General features: G+C 40.7%; 1 protein-coding gene and 1 long non-coding RNA gene across 2 annotated transcripts; one reads left to right on the forward strand and one right to left on the reverse strand.

Moving 5' to 3' along the window:
* The first annotated feature begins 792 nt into the window (after positions 1–792).
* Positions 793–22,687, forward strand: LOC306829935 (uncharacterized protein). The gene is given in 17 exon segments (XM_079353153.1): positions 793–837; positions 982–1,186; positions 1,304–3,107; positions 3,214–3,387; positions 4,041–4,208; positions 4,329–4,375; positions 7,383–7,909; positions 14,664–14,806; positions 14,937–15,047; positions 15,164–15,242; positions 15,389–15,593; positions 15,711–17,513; positions 17,516–17,613; positions 17,616–17,794; positions 18,478–18,645; positions 18,766–18,812; positions 20,872–22,687. Coding segments are annotated over 17 exon segments (6,294 nt in total). The 5' UTR covers positions 793–834; the 3' UTR covers positions 21,405–22,687.
* Positions 7,918–11,668, reverse strand: LOC306830549. The gene is made up of 3 exons (XR_013779978.1): positions 10,881–11,668; positions 10,549–10,628; positions 7,918–9,261 (listed from the first exon to the last, which is right to left on the reverse strand). It is a non-coding gene; the product is annotated as an uncharacterized lncRNA (long non-coding RNA).
* Positions 22,688–23,401: the final 714 nt, after the last annotated feature.

The raw sequence follows: 23,401 nt of genomic DNA on the forward strand, positions 1-23,401 counted from the left end.
ATCAGAGCTTCATGGTGTTTTTTCGGACTCGTCAATATTTTGTTTCAGCAGTGACATCACAGTGTTCATCAGTTGCAGATTTAAGTGATCAGACTCCTCATGATAAACCAAATCTCAGAGTTTGTGTGTCCAGCAGGTCCAGCCTATTTCCTGTTGCTACTGATCTCTCCCTCAGGTTGTCCTTCTGCCCCCCCCTGGTGGTCACTGGTAGTATCTTCTGTAGCTAGCCTGAGTTCTTTCTCTCTGAAAATGCAGGTTGGACTTCTAACCTTTATTGTTCCTGCTGGCATCTTTCTGAGCTGTGTTTCTGTTTGAGTCGTCTTCTGTGAACTTTGATTTCATCAGTCTGAAGAATGTGAGGACAGACACAGTGTTGGCTGTATTCTGACTGAGATACTGTTCTAATAGAAACAGAACTGTGGAGAACTTCAGCTCTGCCTCCTGATTACTGATGATCCATCTGCTAGTTTGAACTGGAACAATCTGATTAAAATGATCCTTGTTCATTAAGCAGCTGTTTGTTTGTATCAGGATGCAGGACCAGAGACCGGACTCTCCTGGACCCAGCTGTGTGTCCATGAAGAGTGACTGGTCTATTGATATTCGTCATGAATTTAAAGATGGACGTGGTGCTGATGGAAGGTAAGAATTAAAAATCCAGTGAAGGTTCTGACTCTGCTGTTCAAAGACTCATATCTTGGCTCAGAGCTTCATCATAAATGACCCATTGTTTTCTTGTGTAATATGTCCTGTCACAGAGTTCAACAGGAGAGCTCTGAGGTTCACAGAGATCCATCAGACCAGCAGGATCTAACAGACCTGGACTCCATCTTTATGGTGTGTTATTTCATAAACTACCATGACAAGAATGTAATGCTAAGTTATTGTTGTTTAGAGCAGCTGACCTTCAGACTGACACATGAACCACATGTTGAGTTCTACCACTTTATAGGAAATATCCAGTGTCTCCTTCTGTTCCAGCTGCTGGAGGAGAACATCGTCACCTTTGTGAAGAACGAGCTGAAGAGAGTCCAGAGGGTTCTGAGTCCAGATTACCCAGAATGCTTAGAGAGTCAGACTGAGGATGAAGAGCAGAGGAGAAGCTGTAAAGAGGCATTTTTGAAGATCACTCTCCACTTCCTGAGGAGAATGAAGCAGGAGGAGCTGGCTGACTGTCTGCAGAGCAGTAAGAACATCTGAACAGATTTCATATTTTAGAAAAAGGACAAAGAGGTTCAAACTCAGATGGTCATGTGATCCATATCAGGATCTGTTCATTGATTTCAGTTCTGTCTTCATTCAGGAACTGTCACTGCAGAGTGCCAAAAAAAACTGAAATGTAACCTGAAGGAGAAGTTCCAGTGTGTGTTTGAGGGGATCGCTAAAGCAGGAAACCCAACCCTTCTGAATCAGATCTACACAGAGCTCTTCATCACAGAGGGAGGGACTGGAGAGGTCAACGAGGAACACGAGGTCAGACAGATTGAAACAGCATCCAGGAAACCAGACAGAGCAGAAACAACCATCAGACAAGAAGACATCTTTAAAGCCCCACCTGGAAGAGATGAACCAATCAGAAGAGTGATGACCAAGGGAGTGGCTGGCATCGGGAAAACAGTCTTAACACAGAAGTTCACTCTGGACTGGGCTGAAGACAAAGACAACCAGGACATACACTTCACATTTCCATTCACTTTCAGAGAGCTGAATGTGCTGAAAGAGAAAAAGTTCAGCTTGGTGGAACTTGTTCATCACTTCTTTCCTGAAACCAAAGAAGCAGGAATCTGCAGGTCTGAAGAGTTCCAGGTGGTGTTCATCTTTGACGGTCTGGATGAGTGTCGACTTCCTCTGGACTTTAAAAACAACCAGACCCTGACTGATGTCACAGAGTCCACCTCAGTGGATGTGCTGCTGACAAACCTCATCAGGGGGAAACTGCTTCCCTCTGCTCGCCTCTGGATAACCACAAGACCTGCAGCAGCCAATCAGATCCCTCCTGAGTGTGTTGACATGGTGACAGAGGTCAGAGGGTTCACTGACCCACAGAAGGACGAGTACTTCAAGAAGAGATTCAGAGATGAGGAGAAGGCCAGCAGGATCATCTCCCACATCAAGACATCCAGAAGCCTCCACATCATGTGCCACATCCCGGTCTTCTGCTGGATCACTGCTACAGTTCTGGAGGATGCGCTGAAGACCAGAGAGGGAGGAGAGCTACCCAAGACCCTGACTGAGATGTACATCCACTTCCTGGTGGTTCAGTCCAAACTGAAGAACATCAAGTATTATGGAGGAGCTGAGACAGATCCACAATGGAGTCCAGAAAGCAGGAAGATGATTAAGTCCCTGGGAAAACTGGCTTTTGAGCAGCTGCAGAAAGGAAACCTGATCTTCTATGAGTCAGACCTGACAGAGTGTGGCATCGATATCAGAGCAGCCTCAGTGTACTCAGGAGTGTTCACACAGATCTTTAAAGAGCAGAGAGGACTGAACCAGGACAAGGTGTTCTGCTTCATCCATCTGAGTGTTCAGGAGTTTCTGGCTGCTCTTCATGTCCATCTGACCTTCATCAAGTCTGGACTCAATCTGATGTCAGAGAAACAAACAACATCCAGGTGGTCTAAAGTATTCAGAGAAAACCCTGACTCAACACTTTTATATGAGAGTGCTGTGGACCAGGCCTTACAGAGTCCAAATGGACACCTGGACTTGTTCCTCCGCTTCCTCCTCGGTCTTTCTCTAGAGACCAATCAAAATCACCTACGAGGTCTGCTGACACACACAGGAAGTGGCTCACAGACCAATCAGAAAACAGTCAAGTACATCAAGAAGAAGATCAGTGAGGATCTGTCAGCAGAGAAAAGCATCAATCTGTTCCACTGTCTGAATGAACTGAATGATTGTTCTCTAGTGGAGGAGATCCAACAGTCCCTGAGATCAGGACGTCTCTCCACTGATAAACTGTCTCCTGCTCAGTGGTCAGCTCTGGTCTTCATCTTACTGTCCTCAGAAAAAGATCTGGACGTGTTTGACCTGAAGAAATACTCTGCTTCAGAGGAGGCTCTTCTGAGGCTGCTGCCTGTGATCAAAGCTTCAAACAAAGCTCTGTACGTGCTCACATAACTATCCAGGTTAAATGTAGTTCTCTTTATTCAGAAATAACAACTATGGCTTGTAATGGTTTTCATTTGTGTTCTTCTGAATCCTCTTTAGGCTGAGTGTCTGTAACCTCTCAGAGAGAAGCTGTGAAGCTCTGTCCTCAGTCCTCAGCTCCCAGTCCTCTAGTCTGAGAGAGCTGGACCTGAGCAACAACAACCTGCAGGATTCAGGAGTGAAGCTGCTGTCTGCTGGACTAAAGAGTCCTCTCTGTAGACTGGACACTCTCAGGTTAGTGTGCAGCTGAGTCAGATTGTTTTTTAGATGATCATGTTTCCTCATTTCATTTTAAGAAACTGACCTTCAATGAGTCCTTTAAGGTTTTATTAACTGTACGTTGCCACATTAATGCTATACATTTTATTATTTGTATAATGTCGTCCCCAAAACAGACACAGCAGCATAATTGAAATATCAACAAGGTTTTATTGCAGAGTGGAGGGCTGACTGGCTGACTGGCTGACTGGCTGGATGAGGCAGATTGAAGACTTTTGGTGTTTATCTTGGCAGACAGAGAATGTGTTGAAATGTTTGTTGGTGGAAATAACGAAATAATGACGATTAATTATTAGTATTTTATGATTTATCGCAGCCCTGCACTGTATGACGGAAGTCATTCATGCTTGTCTGGACTCATACAGGTGTGAGATGAAGAAGTGATTCCTTGCCAAAAAGAATTATACAAGTTTGAATATAAACACATGAAGAAGCTTTTCTTCAGATGAATGTTTATTCTTTTCAGCTGCATGGTTATGACTGTTATTGATAAAACAGCTGCTCATGAAACGATGGATGTCAAACAATTTAAAAAAGTAATGCCAAACAAAGTGTGACACCTGTGCTCTGTCTAAAGCAAGTATGTATGTGTTTATGTTTGTGTGTAGTCTGTCAGGCTGTCTGATCACAGAAGAAGGTTGTACGTCTCTGGCCTCAGCTCTAAGCTCCTCCCCCCTGAGAGAGCTGGACCTGAGCTACAATCATCCAGGAGAAGGAGGAGAGAAGCTGCTGTCTGCTGGACTGGAGGATCCACACTGCAGACTGGAGACACTGAGGTACAGACAGACACACAGAAGCTGTCTCACTGTTTCTGAATGATGAACTCTGCTTCTTGTCTGATGGTGGATTTAATTGAAGCTGTATGAAGTAGATTCTGATCTGGTTTCTTCTTCCAGGTTGGATCATGTTGGACTGCACAGACTGAAACCTGGTCTGAGGAAGTGTGAGTGTGTTTTCATTTCTCTTCATCAGAACACAGCAGCACATGCTGTACTGAATCAATGTAGATATTGTTGCTGTTAAAATATCACTTTACCTCACATCTGTTTATTATTGGAAAAGGAACAGAGGCGTTCATTAGAGAAACAAACATAGAGATGGAGAGAGAGCCCTTCTAAATTCATAGTTTGAGGAGTGACCTCTCCTTTAGGAGAATCCAGAAATTAAATAAATGTTGATGCAACATCCGAGTCGAGTAAAGTAAACACAGGCAAGTCCCAAGTCGGGTCCAATGTCCTAACCTTTGAATTTTGAGTCCTCAACAAGTCATAAACTCTCTTTACCAGATAAAATGCCATTTTAACAGAATAATAATCTGTTACAGTTAAAAAAAATCATGATTGCTATTCATACAGTGTTACTGACTTTGTTTTATTTATTTTTGCTAAATTCTTTTTCTTCCATTTGTATTTGTCTGAATTCTGTGTTGAACAATGTGTTTCACTGAATCTGATTTTGATCATTTTTGATGAAGTCAGGAAATTGTAAAATATATTTTTTGCTGGCATTTTTTAATTTTTTAACTTAGTAGAGGCCATGCCACCCTTACTCGTCTGTTTTAACAGTGTGTGCAGACGTTCCCAGACTGTAGCAGACTGATAACATTAGTCTACTGTTTTTAAGGAGCTGAATGTTGATAAATGCAGACACGGTGAGTGAATGGAGAAAAGTCGAAATGACTGTCTGACCTGATTACTGAACGTTCCTGAAAATAAAGATAAGATAATCCTTTATTCATCTCGCGAGCGGAGAAATTTACAGTGTTACTGAGCGTCAGTATAAATAAAGATTTGGTCCTTACCATGCACAGACCGTAACTATTAAAGTCCATACAGATCACGGAGTTCGTAGGTGCGTGTGATGGCTAGCATTCTGGTGTGTGTGTGTGTGTGTGTGTGTGTTTCAGCTCGCGCTAAAACATGCAGGCAGCAGAGAAGCAGCTGCGAGAAGCTGCAGAACTTAACCCTCTATCGCACCTTTGCACTTTTTAGTGTTTTTGACTTTTTGTTTTTGATGCATATTTTATCCTTTTTTCATGCACATTGTTGATGATTTATTCAAGGTTGTGCATTTTTGAGTGTTCTATCATTTTGTCATGCATTTTCTATTTTTAGCATTTTGTAAACAACACAGCATGAAATACTCACGTTAAGCACCCTTTCATTGAAACCCATTAAAATCACTATTTTTGATCCTGCTTGAATATAAAGTATGAAACATGCAGCTTCTCATTTCTCAACTCAGTTCGAAGCATGGGGCTTTAAGTGTGTGATCTGAGGGAGTCCCTTCCTGATGATGTCATTTTTACCATATATGGTAAGGGTTAAGGTTACATAGTGTGAGTATTTGACACTGAACAAAAAATTATAATGCATATAAATAAATGTTGCTGCTAATCTTTCACATATACCAGGCTGCAATAATCAAGCCATAAATAATCAAGTTGTCATGAAGTATATTGAAAAAATATCATTTATTGTGTATTTTAGACAATAAAATAGGGTTGCCTCATGACAAAAACATGGCAATTTAAGGTTTAAAAAAAACAAAACCATTTGATATGTATGATTAGGACTGATGCAGGTTCATAACATTAGAAAAAAAAAACCTAAAAAAAACTTATAATTTATGAAAAAATTGAGTTTTTATTTACACTTTTTAGTGCGAAGGGTGCTTAACGTAACGTAATTTTAAAGGTGCATCTAAGGGTTAAATGATATAGTATAAGAAGCAATTACAAATATATAAAATATAGTTTTAAAATGTAAAATATTAAAAATCACAATGTCCCAAATATGTAATATAGGAGCTTTCATTCTGCAATGAAGAAAATCTTCCAGTCTTTAGAAATGTACTCTTAAAGTGCATATTAACTAAATAAACGTAGGCTGACGGCACAGGGGAAGAAACTGTTCTCGTTCAAGAGGTTTAGCGAGAGGCCAGAGATGAGTCCAGTGAGGGTGGTGTCGTCTGTGAACTTGAGGAGCTTGGCAGAGTGATGACTGGAGGTGCAGCTGTTAGTGTACAGGGAGAAGAGAGGAGAAAGAACGCAGCCTTGAGGGGAGTCAGTGCTGATGGTCCTGTCCCAGACATTCCCCCCCAGCTTCACCTGCTGACTCCTGTCAGACAGGAAGCCTGTGGTCCACCTGCAGGTGGAATCAGGCACGTTTAGCTGAGAGAGCTGGTCCTGGAGCAGGACTGGTATTATTGTATTAAAACAGAGCTCAAATCCACAAACAGGATCCTGACATAGGATCCTGCTGAGTCCAGATGCTTGAGGATGAAGTGGAGGGCCAGGTTGACAGCATCGTCAACAGACCTGTTGGCTCTGTAGGTGAACTTTGGAGGGTCCAGAAGGGGGTCTGTGATGTGTCTTTGAGGTGTGAAAGCACAAGGCACTCAAAAGACTTCATCACCACAGAGGTCAAGACGGCTGGTCTGAAGTTGTTCAGTCCTGTGGTCCTTGGTTTTTTGGGGACAGGGATGATGGTGGACTTGGAGCAGGCTGGCACGTGGCATGTCTCTAATGATGTGTTAATAATGTCCATAAAGACTGAAGGGAGCTGATCAGCTGACCAGCACAGCGCTTCAAGGTGGAGGGAGAGACGGAGTCTGGTCTAGACAGTAAAACTCCTTCAGGTTGTTGGCCAGACGCAGTTCACTTACAGAGTGGGGGATTTTAGGCTGATAGCTGGTGAGTTGTCTGAGAACCTTCCAGACTGAGCCAGCGTTTCTGTCTGAGAACTGTTGTTTTAGTTTCTCAGAGTAAAGATGCTTGGCTTCTTTCACCGCCCTGCTGAAGTTGTATTTAGCCTTTTTAAAACTCTCCCTGTCCACACCTCCTTTTCCTGCCTTCACCGTCTGAGTCTAGCTGTGACCCAGGGCTTGTTGATGTTGATGAATGAACAGATGATAACCTGCAGCTGTGTTGTGTCTCTATTCTCCATCAGACGCCTGTGAGCTGGAACTGGACACAAACACAGTCAACAGAAAACTGAAACTGTCTGACAACAACAGGAAGGTGACACGTGTGGAGGAGCTTCAGTCATATCCTGATCATCCAGACAGATTTGAACACTATCAGCTGCTGTGTAGGACTGGTCTGACTGGTCGCTGTTACTGGGAGGTCGAGTGGAAAGGATGGGTTTCTGTATCAGTGAGTTACAGAGGAATCAGAAGGAGAGGAGACTTTAATGAATGTTTGTTTGGATATAATGATCAGTCCTGGAGTCTGATCTGCTCTGATGAAGGTTACTGTGTCTATCACAATAACAGAGTAGCAGACATCTCCTCCTCCTCTGTCTCTCACAGAGTAGCAGTGTATGTGGACTGTCCTGCTGGCTCTTTGTCCTTCTACAGAGTCTCCTCTGACACACTGACCCACCTCCACACCTTCAGCACCACATTCACTGACCCGGTCTATCCTGGGTTTGGGATCTGGTATCCTGATTCTGCAGTGTCTCTGTGTGATGAGTCAGTCTGAGAAACTGCTGACTGAAGATCAGCTGACTCTGTTTGTAGCTGTTTATTATTTTCATTATATATTCTTTCGATGATAAGTAATAATCTTGCAACGCTACCTTGTGGTCACTTCCGGTTTTATTTTGAAAAGCCAAGCTTCTTCTTCGTATGTTTCTATTATGCTTGTCAACTTCCTGCCTCTAACTTCTCAATGGCATCACAAGGGTTGTGCGTGCATCGTCAAAGAGCTAACTCGTAGTAAAGGTATAGCGCCCTTGGAAAAGTGGAACGAGGTATGAGATGTGATGATTGCAGTATGTGAATATCATTTATATGTTTATCACTTGTGAAGTTTTAGCGAATCGTTTGTATTTTTGTTTTTGTCTAAACCGCAGTTTTGCATACTGCAAACTTTACCTGGAATAAAACAACACCAGTGAAAGAAACTCACTGCTGTTCAAACTAATGAATTATTCTGATTTCATCACTTTGACTTAAAATATTTGACCACTTTAACCTGCAATCCTCAGTGAGATCAGTAATTTCTTCAAGAATAGAATTCTTAAGCTCATTTTTATTTCATGTACTTTTATATATTGTGATACTGTAACACCTTGTTGAGATAAAACAGGATCTTTCTGAGGTACAAGTCAATCCTAGAATCATCTTTATAGTTCAGGTATATTCATGTTTAATGTACAAGCTGGGTGTGTGAACTGCAAAGATGCTAAATCCCATGAACATACATTATCTTACGTAACAGATGGGTTAATTTACATGAGATATTGTTATGACCTCATTATGTATTGACCATGCAAGTTATAGGATGTGCAGCCCCGTCTCCTCCCCTGCAGGGTGAAGGTGTATCTGTGTCAGTAGGCGTGTGTCTAGGTGGATCAGGTGGTGATGGATGCTGCTGCTGAATGGACAGTGAAAATAGAATTGCCATGACAGGATTGGCTGTCTTGACACTGCAGCTTTTAAAATCTCAGCTGCTGCAGCCTGCTTTCTCCGTCTTTGGCAAACAAAGCTAGCTTGACATTTTAAATGTTTGTATTGTGTCAGCTGGATTCTGTTGACTTTTTTTAGAGCACATTTGAAAGATTGTTTAGCTTGTGTTTACATACTTGCAAATTAAAACACTAAGAAATTTTGCAGTGATTTGAAAAAAAATAAAAAATTCTCCATTTTTTATTTGGAGACGAGGGCAAATATACTTTTATTTTCTTTATATCCATATTAAGAAAGATCAGACTTTTGCTTGTTATTATCTGCTCTGAAGAAAATAAACGACTGTGTGAAGATGACTTGAGCTGCTGGATTTCTTTGTAGCGGGACGAGTGGAGGTTGTCTCTTGGTTCCCCTCGACTGAGGACATAACATGCAGTAAAGTGAGGCTTTTTCATAGACCCCTCCATCAGGGCCTGATGTTTACAGTCTGTGATCAGAGCACAGAACTTCATTTATGATTGCTGTGTCATTTGAAAGTTTAGTCTTTATTCTTGATCGATGAACTCCATAAGGACTACCCTCTCCCACCAGTCTCCTTGGGTCATATTTGTGTTTTATGTATAAATCTTATTAACATCTTTCATATACGATTTTATAACTGACCTTATTTTATATTAATATTACATTGTGGTAAAAAAGAGTTCACTTTGGAGCTACAGTAACATCTTTGATATCAACAGATTCATTGTAAACACTGGAGCAGACAATGAGGTGTCTATTAAAAGGATTTTATGGACGACACAGAAACAAGGACCTTTGGATGTTGAGAAGAAGCAAAATGATTCTGATGTGATCCTAAGTATCAGTAAGTTCAGTACTTTCTGCAGCTTGTGTGTTACAGGCGCCATCCAGTGGTGTTCAGAGGTATTTGTACATCTACACTCCTTTAAGTTCCTAACATTTCTCATGTCAGTCTCTGTCTGAATACTTAAAAAGAAATGTTGCAGGCCCTCATTATTGTAATTAGCTGAATAGCTTGTTAACAGGATGCATAACTTGTAAACAGATGCTTTGACTGAGTTCTTGTTGCTATGGTTACTTACTGTAGATACAGGCTGACATGTACCCAGCTCAATTGGAAAGGTAAACAGACAGTATCACTATTAGAGTCCTAAAATTATGAGGAGTTAATTAATTAAATTAAAATTCTCCAGCCAATGAGAATTTAGGATTCAAACAGACTGTGGTATTCAATAAAACATTATTCTGAAATGGGCCAATCAGTAAAATGGGTCTCTCTTACTTTTCACATTTGATGTGAGTTAATGTGTGTGACTGTTAAATTATTCTCAGTGTCTTTTATTGTCAGCTCATCAAATGTTGTTGATTTATTTCTTGTTGAATGTAAAATTAGATTCTGTGTGATGAATATCGCTTCATCTGATACTGACATTGTGGTCGCACAAACAGGTTTTGAATATTACAATAGTCCATATTGTTCCTGGTGGTCTGGTTTACTTTTGAAGGTCATATAGAGACCAGTTAGAAACTCCTCAATGTTCCTTTAAATCTGTTATGAACTCAGGACAGTTACTTTTAATGGAGCATTTTGTATAATTACTGATTTTACCTCAATGACATCAAATGACATAAAGGAAACTTTAATCTAATAAATGAAAAACTATCTCACCAAAGATAACCTACCTTCAGAATCTGGTGATCAGGACCAGGCTGTGGTTGAATGATGTCATTTTTAAAGAAGAGATTTTCCTCTGCATCTTGACCTGGAGATATCAAACTAAAGTCAGTATTTTTTTAACAGTGTGTAGTTGTGGTGGTATAAAGGCTCCCTCTAGGTCGTCTAGCTGCTATATCAAACAGGATGCTATGCTATCATAAATCACGCCTCACAGGAGCTAGTGAGGCAGACAGCTAAACTTTAATTAGAGAGAGCTAACATCTTAATGTGGTGAGAGAAAAACAGTTTGTAGAAATAATTTCATGTTCATATATTTGAAAATGTTTCTTCTACTTACCAATTCATCCCTCTCCTGTTATACTATCACTGTTTCTCCTGAGTGTAAACCTGCTGCTGTAAACATCATGAAGAAGCTTTGAAACAACGGCGGACGGGATTTTAATTCACCTCTCTGAAACTGGGAGGTTGATGTTTCCATGGCAACTCCCGCCGTTCACTCCGCTGGCTGGTACCTCAGATATGATTTTTATTTTTTTTTTTTAAAGTTCCCTCACAGGAAAAGCTGCGCACGCGCACACTTCTGGGTATAAAAACGGAGAATAACTAGAATAACTAATGCAATACTTTAGAACAAAAGCTTTAACCATCGCAGAAAATACATCAATATGTTTGTAAAATATCGAGTGAGTAATGTATCGTGTGTAATAACTTGAACGCTCCCCTCTCCCAGGGTCCCTGAATCACCGGCCGGCTTCGTGTATTAGCTGGAAAACAATCGGCCCGTTGTTTAATCCTGGAGGGGGTTTGGGACTAAAAATCTTCTGATGTCCAGTTTGAGATTTTATTCACTGCACAGGTAAGTGTTGTGTGATTTATCTAAAGCTCCACAATGTCTCAAACTAACTTTTACAAACAACTTTGAGTTTTCTGTCCTTCATGAGCTGAAACCGAGCTAACTGTACTTCATGCTAGCTGAGTCAGAGAGGTGTCAAACAAACCGACCTAATGCTGATTATTAGTGAGGATCATTTCATGAAAGATGATTAATGTTACATTTAAAGGGTTAGGACACTTTAACACATGTTTAAGATGCTGGACTCGAATAATAGTTTGCGTCTATGTATTATTATTATTATTATTATTATTATTATTATTATTTACTAAAACAGTGATAAAAAACAGAGTTAAAATGTTTCAAATAAAATCTCCCTACACCTCGAAAAAAAAAAAAATCTCTTTACACCTTGTGTAAAAACCCAGAACCTCTTCATATGGAAACTAAATATTTCAGTATGTTTCATTTGTAACATTGAACTGTTGGACACAACATGTTTCCTACTTCACTTTGTAAAGACTCAGGCCCTTTCTGAACAGCCACAGTTCAGTATACAGTCGAGACTTTTATGTAGGGAGTTCTCTTGTGGTTATCCAGAAGGCATTTATGTGTCTACCTCAGTATACTGAACCTATCAGTATGGATACTAACTTCTGGGGTTTATGCAGTATGGATCAGATGCATGCTTTTAGGAAATGAATTGTATTTTACCTCCCACAATGTTGTGCAAAATTAACTGTAAAACATAATTTCACATGCGCCTCCAAATCAAAACAAACGAGTATGGATTAGTTTATCAATTTTTAATCAAGAGAAGTCACTTCTAAAATTGCTCTTTTTGATAGATAGATAGATAGATAGATAGATAGATAGATAGATAGATAGATAGATAGATAGATAGATACTTTATTGATCCCGAGGGAAATTCAAGAGATTAACAACATCAAATGTCTGCATTATTATAAAACCTTTCCTCCTTGATGGAGTCAGCCGGTTTAGGTAACACAAATGACATCACTTCCATACTGAATTAATGAAACGGAGTATTCACAAATATCAGCCTACTGTGTGTGCCTTCTGAATAGTAAGATATAGCACGGATAGGAGGTCCTCTCTACTGCATACTGCCTTCTGACTAATTGAGTAGGCACTTTGCACCCTCAGTGTTTGTGTGTTTGTTGCTTCATCACAATGTAAGTCGCATACTGCACTCTGATTGGCTCCTAACTAGTGATGACGTCATAAATCCTGCAGGTACGTCCAGGTGTTGAACTGCTGCTCTTTGTGAAATCTCTCAGTTTATCACTCATTCACTTCTCTCTCTATAACTGACTCAGTAGGTGACCCTATAACAGAGGCTGTGTGGAGAGCTGGCAACAGAGACGTGCTGAAAGAGACAGGTGTGTGCAGGTGTTATAAACAGGAAGTAAGTTATTCTAGTTTGTCAGCAGGGGGGGCTTCGACAGTGACACACAGGTACTGTAACTCACCTGTAGTAATCCCTTTTTAGTGCATTCATTCCTGCGCCTGGTGTGAACACAGACAGGCTGTGACTGACACTTGAAATCTGCTTTGATAATAAGTGCTGAGGGATGAACAGGTGTACAGAGCTATACTGCCCTCTAGAGGTAGAGAGCAGTAACTACAGTCACCGTACATGAAAAAGCATTTCATGTCTCCATGGCGATAAACGGGTATCAAGGCTATAATTGGTCCATTTAATGTGTGAAGAGCATGAGCACTCTTTGGTACGCTGTTCTCTTTCAACATGAAATCTTCATCATCATCATCATCCTCGCTCTTCTCTCTCTTCGCTCTGCCTCAGCCATCGTGTTAGCTAACCTCGCAGTCAGCACTAAATGTACAACAGTCAACCTGAGGGTAGCTGATGGCGAGCTGAAGCTTCATCTGATTGGTCCAATGTTCCCCTGCAGAGTGTGAATGAACCCCACGTCTACATTAAATGATTCCTTCTAACCGTCCTGTTGAAGGAAGTCGTTTGCGGTGCGTTTGTTACGTGTGTTCAGTTTCCGATGGAAATGAAAGATTGATTTTCCACCGTGCTGACTGATCACATGATCACAGAACCACTTCAGACCAGGTAGGAGTTTAATTCTTATTGTCTCGTATCTAATACTCAGTTTACAGGGAACAGTTGTGTTTTTATCTGAGCTAAGGTTAAACAGAGAGTTTCAATCTGAGAGTTCAGTCTGTTCTTTATAGAATGAGTTACAAGCTAACACTTTGAATCTGGAGCTTTGTAAATATATTATTATTCACTGATGAACAACAGCTAATAACTCTTCATTCTAGTTTTTAGTTTCTTGTAGTTCATGAATCTGAGGACCTGACCAGGATCCTGGATCCTGGTAAGGGAGGCCCAGACCACTGCAGGTGAACAGACTGCCTCAAACACTTTGTCAATGATCTGGTAACGAAGCAATAAAGGATCTATGTCACCTGCTACAATAAACCAGCTTCCTTAAATATAAAAACTCATAAAGCTGTGACTTTTGAATCCCTGTTTCTATGGTGATTATTAGACTTTGGTATTTCCTGGTGTCAGGAGTCTTTGTCCTGTTGTGATGCGGATCAGTTCTCCGTGTTGAAGGTAAGACAAGCTTTTTTTTACTGTTTGAAAGATTCTCATTTAATTTAAGTGTAAAAAAAGCTGTAAGCTAACTGTTAGCCACTGGGTTCATTAGCTGCTCACACTACAGTTAAAGGAACACAATGATCCTCAGTCATGATACAGGCTAGGCTAACCATGCTAACATGTCGATTGAAAACGAGCCCGTTCTATAAAATGTTCTTTCATCGAGTTAATCTCTTTCTCTTCTGTGATTTAAATATGAGAATTCAAACTGATCAGTGTGTGTTGTTCTGAAACTCATTTTTCTTAAAGATGTTTTTTCACGGTGAAATTCGTTCTGACTAAAGTTATGAGAAGTGGTTGTCACTCAGCTGACTGTGTTCCTGGTTAATCATTGACTTTGACAGTCTTTTTTTTAGACCGTTTTATGATTCAAAGCAGTAAAGCCTCCTGATAAGAAAAAACTTTATTGATGTTAGAGGATCAATTAAAATTTTTCAGCAGAACAAAGACAGAAACAAGTTTAAATAAAAACATAAATCAAATTATAACAAGAATGGGATGATGATAATACCATCTACCATAACAAAACCATGTAGATGTGATGTTTGTAGACTGACAGTGAGGTGATGATGATGATGATGAAGGTGTTTCCTCCACAGGTGAAGATCTTTGACTGGATGTGACTTCAGCAGCTGAACTGGGTCAGTGTTGTTGTAGTGACAGAGGTCAGCTCTTCCAGCAGGGGGCACTCTGCTATGGATCAGTGTGAGGACACAGAGGAGGGAGTCCCTCCCTCTAAAACCTCTCTGTGTGAGGAACAGGAAGCTCTGAGGTGAGATCACCATCTCTAACTGTCCATGACTCTAATCCATGTCACAGCATCCCTCCACCTTCATCACTCCATCATCATCATCAGTGTCTCAGCTGCTGCTCACAGTAACTAATAATGTTGTTTGTATCAGGATGCAGGACCAGAGACCAGACTCTCCTGGACCCAGCTGTGTGTCCATGAAGAGTGACCGGTCTATGGGTCGTTATTTTAACTTTAGAGATGGACGTGGTGCTGATGGAAGGTAAGAATTAAAAATCCAGTGAAGGTTCTGACTCTGTGATTCAAAGACTCATATCTTGGCTCAGAGCTTCATCATATATGACCCATTGTTTTCTTGTGTAATATGTCCTGTCACAGAGTTCAACAGGAGAGCTCCCAGGTTCACAGAGATCCATCAGACCAGCAGGATCTAACAGACCTGGACTCCATCTTTATGGTGTGTTATTTCATAAACTACCATTAGAAGAATGTAATGCTAAGTTATTGTTGTGTTTAGAGCAGCTGACCTTCAGACTGACACATGAACCACATGTTGAGTTCTACCACTTTATAGGAAATATCCAGTGTCTCCTTCTGTTCCAGCTGCTGGAGGAGAACATCGTCACCTTTGTGAAGAACGAGCTGAAGAGAGTCCAGAGGGTTCTGAGTCCAGATTACCCAGAATGCTTAGAGAGTCAGAGTGAGGATGAAGAGCAGAGGAGAAGCTGTAAAGAGGCATTTTTGAAGATCACTCTCCACTTCCTGAGGAGAATGAAGCAGGAGGAGCTGGCTGACTGTCTGCAGAGCAGTAAGAACATCTGAACAGATTTCATATTTTAGAAAAAGGACAAAGAGGTTTAAACTCAGATATTCATGTGATCTATATCAGGATCTGTTCATTGATCTCACTTCTTTCTTCATTCAGGAACTGTCACTGCCGTGTGCCAACAAAAACTGAAATCTAACCTGAAGAAGAAGTTCCAGTGTGTGTTTGAGGGGATCGCTAAAGCAGGAAACCCAACCCTTCTGAACCAGATGTACACAGAGCTGTTCATCACAGAGGGAGGGACTGGAGAGGTCAACGAGGAACACGAGGTCAGACAGATTGAAACAGCATCCAGGAAACCAGACAGAGCAGAAACAACCATCAGACAAGAAGACATCTTTAAAGCCTCACCTAGAAGAGATGGACCAATCAGAAGAGTGATGACAAAGGGAGTGGCTGGCATCGGGAAAACAGTCTTAACACAGAAGTTCACTCTGGACTGGGCTGAAGACAAAGCCAACCAGGACATACACTTCACATTTCCATTCACTTTCAGAGAGCTGAATGTGCTGAAAGAGAAAAAGTTCAGCTTGGTGGAACTTGTTCATCACTTCTTTCCTGAAACCAAAGAAGCAGGAATCTGCAGGTCTGAAGAGTTCCAGGTGGTGTTCATCTTTGACGGTCTGGATGAGTGTCGACTTCCTCTGGACTTTAAAAACAACCAGACCCTGACTGATGTCACAGAGTCCACCTCAGTGGATGTGCTGCTGACAAACCTCATCAGGGGGAAACTGCTTCCCTCTGCTCGCCTCTGGATAACCACACGACCTGCAGCAGCCAATCAGATCCCTCCTGAGTGTGTTGACATGGTGACAGAGGTCAGAGGGTTCACTGACCCACAGAAGGACGAGTACTTCAGGAAGAGATTCAGAGATGAGAAGCAGGCCAACAGAATCATCTCCCACATCAAGAGATCCAGAAGCCTCCACATCATGTGCCACATCCCGGTCTTCTGCTGGATCACTGCTACAGTTCTGGAGGATGTGCTGAAGACCAGAGATGGAGGAGAGCTGCCCAAGACCCTGACTGAGATGTACATCCACTTCCTGGTGGTTCAGTCCAAACTGAAGAACATCAAGTATGATGGAGGAGCTGAGACAGATCCACACTGGAGTCCAGAGAGCAGGAAGATGATTGAGTCTCTGGGAAAACTGGCTTTTGAGCAGCTGCAGAAAGGAAACCTGATCTTCTATGAGTCAGACCTGACAGAGTGTGGCATCGATATCAGAGCAGCCTCAGTGTACTCAGGAGTGTTCACACAGATCTTTAAAGAGGAGAGAGGACTGTACCAGGACAAGGTGTTCTGCTTCATCCATCTGAGTGTTCAGGAGTTTCTGGCTGCTCTTCATGTCCATCTGACCTTCATCAACTCTGGAGTCAATCTGATGTCAGAAGCACAAACAACATCCAGGTGGTCTAAAGTATTCAGAGAAAAACCTGACCCAACACTTTTATACCAGAGTGCTGTGGACCAGGCCTTACAGAGTCCACATGGACACCTAGACTTGTTCCTCCGCTTCCTCGTCGGTCTTTCTCTAGAGACCAATCAGAGTCACATACGAGGTCTGCTGACACACACAGGAAGTGGCTCAAAGACCAATCAGAAAACAGTCGAGTACATCAAGAAGAAGATCAGTGAGGATCTGTCTGCAGAGAAAAGCATCAATCTGTTCCACTGTCTGAATGAACTGAATGATCGTTCTCTAGTGGAGGAGATCCAACAGTCCCTGAGATCAGGACGTCTCTCCACAGATAAACTGTCTCCTGCTCAGTGGTCAGCTCTGGTCTTCATCTTACTGTCATCAGAAAAAGATCTGGAAGTGTTTGACCTGAAGAAATACTCTGCTTCAGAGGAGGCTCTTCTGAGGCTGCTGCCTGTGATCAAAGCTTCAAACACAGCTCTGTACGTGCTCACATAACTATCCAGGTTAAATGTAGTTCTCTTTATTCTGAAATAACAACTATGGTTTGTTATTGTTTTCATTTGTGTTCTTCTGAATCCTCTTCAGGCTGAGTGTCTGTAACCTCTCAGAGAGAAGCTGTGAAGCTCTGTCCTCAGTCCTCAGCTCCCAGTCCTCTAGTCTGAGAGAGCTGGACCTGAGCAACAACAACCTGCAGGATTCAGGAGTGAAGCTGCTGTCTGCTGGACTAAAGAGTCCTCTCTGTAGACTGGACACTCTCAGGTTAGTGTGCAGCTGAGTCAGATTTTCATGTTTTTCCTCATTTCATTTTAAAAAACTGACCTTCAATGAGTCCTTTAATGTTTTATTAACTGTATGTTGCCACATTAATGCTATACATTTTATTATTTGTATGATGTAGTCCCCAAAACAGACACAGCAGCATAATTGAAACATTAACAAGGTTTTATTGCAGAGTGGAGGGCTGACTGGCTGACTGGCTGACTGGCTGGATGAGGCAGATTGAAGACTTTTGGTGTTTATCTGGGCAGACAGTGAATACGTTGAAATGTTTGTTGGTGGAAAAAACGAAATAATGGAAATTCAAATGACGGTTAATTATTAGTATTTTATGATTTATCGCAGCCCTGCACTTTTTGACGGAAGTCATTCATGCTTGTCTGGACTCATACAGGTGTGAGATGAAGAAGTGATTCCTTGCCAAAAAGAATCATACAAGTTGGAATATAAACACATGAAGAAGCTTTTCTTCAGATGAATGTTTATTCTGTTCAGCTGCGTGGTTATGAATGTTATTGATAAAACAGCTGCTCATGAAACGATGGATGTCAAACAATTTAAAAAAGTAATGCCAAAGAAAGTGTGACACCTGTGCTCTGTCTAAAGCGTGTGTGTGTGTGTGTGTGTGTGTGTGTGTGTGTGTGTGTGTGTGTGTGTGTGTGTAGTCTGTCAGGCTGTCTGATCACAGAAAAAGGTTGTGCGTCTCTGGCCTCAGCTCTAAGCTCCTCCCCCCTGAGAGAGCTGGATCTGAGCTACAATCATCCAGGAGAAGGAGGAGAGAAGCTGCTGTCTGCTGGACTGGAGGATCCACACTGCAGACTGGAGACACTGAGGTACAGACAGACACACAGAAGCTGTCTCACTGTTTCTGAATGATGAACTCTGCTTCTTGTCTGATGGTGGATTTAAATGAAGCTGTATGAAGTAGATTCTGATCTGGTTTCTTCTTCCAGGTTGGACCATGGTGGACTGCACAGACTGAAACCTGGTCTGAGGAAGTGTGAGTGTGTTTTCATTTCTCTTCATCAGAACACAGCAGCACATGCTGTACTGAATTTAATGTGCAGTATCATTACTGTTAACGTAACACTTTACTTTTGATGTATTTATTACAGGAAAAGTAACAAGTCAACTAAACAATCACAGATGTCCACCTTTGCTAACATGATGAAATTAGTCTACACAGGTATTCTACATACAGAGATGGAGAGAGAAAGTCCTTCCTCTTAATGCAGAGGTTCAGGAGTGACCTCTCCTCAAGGAGACTCCAAACATTTTAAAAAGTGTTGATACCAGTCAGGAACATGTTGACTTTGATCTTTTAAATACTCTGTCATTCAAACCTGTTATTACCCAAAGTCTCTTCATATTCTCAACACTAAATTGAGTCTGAACATTTTTGGGCAGATTATAAAACACATTTAGGTTTTTAGAATCAGAATTGGTTTTATTGCATAAAAGTATATTTACTCAAACAATGAATTTGTCTTGGTGTATTGATGCTAATAAGTCAGAAGTAACAAGGTAAAAATCTTCGTTATCAAATTAAATTGTACTGTTGTAAGATAGTTAATGTAAATGAGAAACAATAATGGTCCTAAAACGGGCCCTTGAGGAACTCCACACTGTATCACAGTTTATGCAGACCATGTATGTATGTTATAATACACTGCTGTCTGTTATGAACATAATTACTGAGGCACTTCAGGGTTTCAATGAAACTCATGTCGAGTCAATTTAACAAATAAAATGTTATGATTTACAGCATTAACTGCTTTAGAGAGATCCAGAAAAATACCTCATGAAAGCAATATGAATCTTGTCCATTAGTTATAAAAGGGTTAGTGTTATATCAGCTGAGTGATTATTTTCAGAATCCAAACTGATGTTCATACAATTTATGACACATGTTCAAATGTTTAAGGATGTGTTTATATTCTAGTTTTTCTAACATTTTGGAAAAGTAAGGAAGAACTGATATGGGACGGTAATTTATAAAATATCCTGGATCACCTGGAATAACATTTACCAGTTTGAGATCAGAAGGAACAATACCAGTTTCCATGGATACCATAAAAATATGTAACAGTGGTTGCAACATTGAATTTTAACCCTCTTTCATAAGGGTCGCATTGATTCTGTCATGACCAGATTATTACATCTGTTATAATATAATTTATTGATTTTTTTTCAAGCCAGCAGAAAACCAAGCATATCATTATTTTCTTTATCCAAACTTTTCTGAGTTACTAAAGGAAAACTTTCATAAATAAATTGTAAGTCAAACTTGCATCACTCTTTAAAATATCTTGAAATTTGCACGTTACTTTAATTTCCTGTAGTTTCTGTCACAACCTCATGTTTAGTCTTAATTCCATCCATCATTGTAAGTTGGGTCTCCTCCTTGTGTCTGCCTTAAAAAACCTCCAAACTGAGGCTTCCATGAGGATCCTTATCAGAGTCCCCAGCTGGCTGCTGTGTCTCCCTTAAACAGGGAAAAGGAGTTCCAGGTTGGCTGCTCCTTCAGCCTGGAGTCTCCTGCAGGATGAGTTGTGTCTGTGAGAGCTGGTCTCTTTAAATCCTTTTAAAAGTAGACAAAGTGTTGGAGGGCGATGCTTCAGGTTGGAGATGCTTTCATGCTGATCTGTGTCGGCAGTCACTCTGGGTTTTAATTGTAAATCATCCTTTGAAGTTGTGTTCTTCTTATCACTTGTTTTATTCATCTCTTTAGAGGTAAGGCCCGTTGTATAAGCCTGTTGGCTTCTTGATCTCTCCTCACACACACTTTATATTTTATAATCATATTTGATGTTTTCTTATTTGTGTGCTAAATAAACACATTTGTATGATTAATTTCCTGTTTTGTTTTAAATCAAGTAAAATATGTAAATGAAAGTTTAAATCAGTAATTGAATCTAAAAACAGTCCACGCTGTCAAACATCATTCAGTGCTGAGTCTGAGCTGTTTGTTTGATGGACTCTCAGTAAGTGTCAGTAAAGCTGTTGATGAATGAACAGATGATAACCTGCAGCTGTGTTGTGTCTCTATTCTCCATCAGACGCCTGTGAGCTGAAACTGGACACAAACACAGTCAACAGAAGACTGAAACTGTCTGACAACAACAGGAAGGTGAAACGTGTGGAGGAGCTTCAGTCATATCCTGATCATCCAGACAGATTTGAATACTATCAGCTGCTGTGTAGGACTGGTCTGACTGGTCGCTGTTACTGGGAGGTCGAGTGGAAAGGATGGGTTTCTGTATCAGTGAGTTACAGAGGAATCAAAAGGAGAGGAACCAGTAATGAATGTTTGTTTGGATATAATGATCAGTCCTGGAGTCTGTTCTGCTCTGATGGAGGTTACTGTGTCTGGCACAATAACAGAGAAACAAAAATCTCCTCCTCCTTTGTCTCTCACAGAGTAGCAGTGTATGTGGACTGTCCTGCTGGATCTCTGTCCTTCTACAGAGTCTCCTCTGACAAACTGATCCACCTCCACACCTTCAACACCACATTCACTGAACCGGTCTATCCTGGGTTCAGGTTCTGGTCTCGTGGTTCTTCAGTGTCTCTGTGTGATGAGTCAGTCTGAGAAACTGCTGACTGAAGATCAGCTGACTCTGTTTGTAGCTGTTTATTATTTTCATTATATATTCTTTAGATGATAAGTCATAATCTTGCAACGCTACCTTGTGGTCACTTCCGGTTTTATTTTGAAAAGCCAAGCTTCTTCTTCACATGTTTCTATCATGCTTGTCAACTTCCTGCCTCTAACTTCTCAATGGCATCACAAGGGTTGTGCGTGCATCGTCAAAGAGCTAACTCGTAGTAAAGGTATAGCGCCCTTGGAAAAGTGGAACGAGGTATGAGATGTGATGATTGCAGTAAGTGAATATCATTTATATGTTTATCACTTGTGAAGTTTTAGCGAATCGTTTGTATTTTTGTTTTTGTCTAAACCGCAGTTTTGCATACTGCAAACTTTACCTGGAATAAAACAACACCAGTGAAAGAAACTCACTGCTGTTCAAACTAATGAATTATTCTGATTTCATCACTTTGATTTAAAATGTTTGATCACTTTAATCTGCAATCCTCAGTGAGATCAGTAATTTCTTCAAGAATAGAATTCTTAAGCTCATTTTTATTTCATGTACTTTTATATATTGTGATACTGTAACACCTTGTTGAGATAAAACAGGATCTTTCTGAGGTACAAGTCAATCCTAGAATCATCTTTATAGTTCAGGTATATTCATGTTTAATGTACAAGCTGGGTGTGTGACCTGCAAAGATGCTAAATCCCATGATCATACATTATCTTACGTAACAGATGGGTTAATTTACATGAGATATTGTTATGACCTCATTATGTATTGACCATGCAAGTTATAGGATGTGCAGCCCCGTCTCCTCCCCTGCAGGATGAAGGTGTATCTGTGTCAGTAGGCGTGTGTCTAGGTGGATCAGGTGGTGATGGATGCTGCTGCTGAATGGACAGTGAAAATAGAATTGCCATGACAGGATTGGCTGAATCTTGACACTGCAGCTTTTAAAATCTCAGCTGCTGCAGCCTGCTTTCTCCGTCTTTGGTGAACAAAACTAGCTTGATATTTTAAATGTTTGTATTGTGTCAGCTGGATTCTGTTGACTTTTTTTAGAGCACATTTGAAAGATTGTTTAGCTTGTGTTTACATACTTGCAAATTAAAACACTAAGAAATTTTGCAGTGATTTAAAAAAAAACAATTCTCCTTTGTTTATTTTGAGACGAGGGCAAATATACTTTTATTTTCTTTATATCCATGTTAAGAAAGATCAGACTTTTGCTTGTTATTATCTGCTCTGAAGAAAATAAACGACCGTGTGAAGATGACTTGAGCTGCTGGATTTCTTTGTAGCGGGACGAGTGGAGGTTGTCTCTTGGTTCCCCTAGACTGAGGACATAACATGCAGTAAAGTGAGGCTTTTTCATAGACCCCTCCATCAGGGCCTGATGTTTACAGTCTGTGATCAGAGCACAGAACTTCATTTATGATTGCTGTGTCATTTGAAAGTTTAGTCTTTATTCTTGATCGATGAACTCCATAAGGACTACCCTCTCCCACCAGTCTCGTTGGGTCATATTTGTGTTTTATGTATAAATCTTATTAACATCTTTCATATACGATTTTATAACTGACCTTATTTTATATTAATATTACATTGCGGTAAAAAGAGTTCACTTTGGAGCTACAGTAACATCTTTGATATCAACAGATTCATTGTAAACACTGGAGCAGACAATGAGGTGTCTATTAAAAGGATTTTATGGACGACACAGAAACAAGGACCTTTGGATGTTGAGAAGAAGCAAAATGATTCTGATGTGATCCTAAGTATCAGTAAGTTCAGTACTTTCTGCAGCTTGTGTGTTACAGGCGCCATCCAGTGGTGTTCAGAGGTATTTGCACATCTACACTCCTTTAAGTTACTAACATTTATCATGTCAGTCTCTGTCTGAATACTTAAAAAGACATTTTGCAGGCCCTCATTATTGAAATTAGCTGATTAGCTTGTTAACAGGATTCAGGATTCACTTGTTGCTATG

The sequence above is a fragment of the Symphodus melops genome (assembly GCF_947650265.1).
Source record: "Symphodus melops genome assembly, chromosome: 10".
Lineage (NCBI taxonomy): Eukaryota > Metazoa > Chordata > Actinopteri > Labriformes > Labridae > Symphodus > Symphodus melops.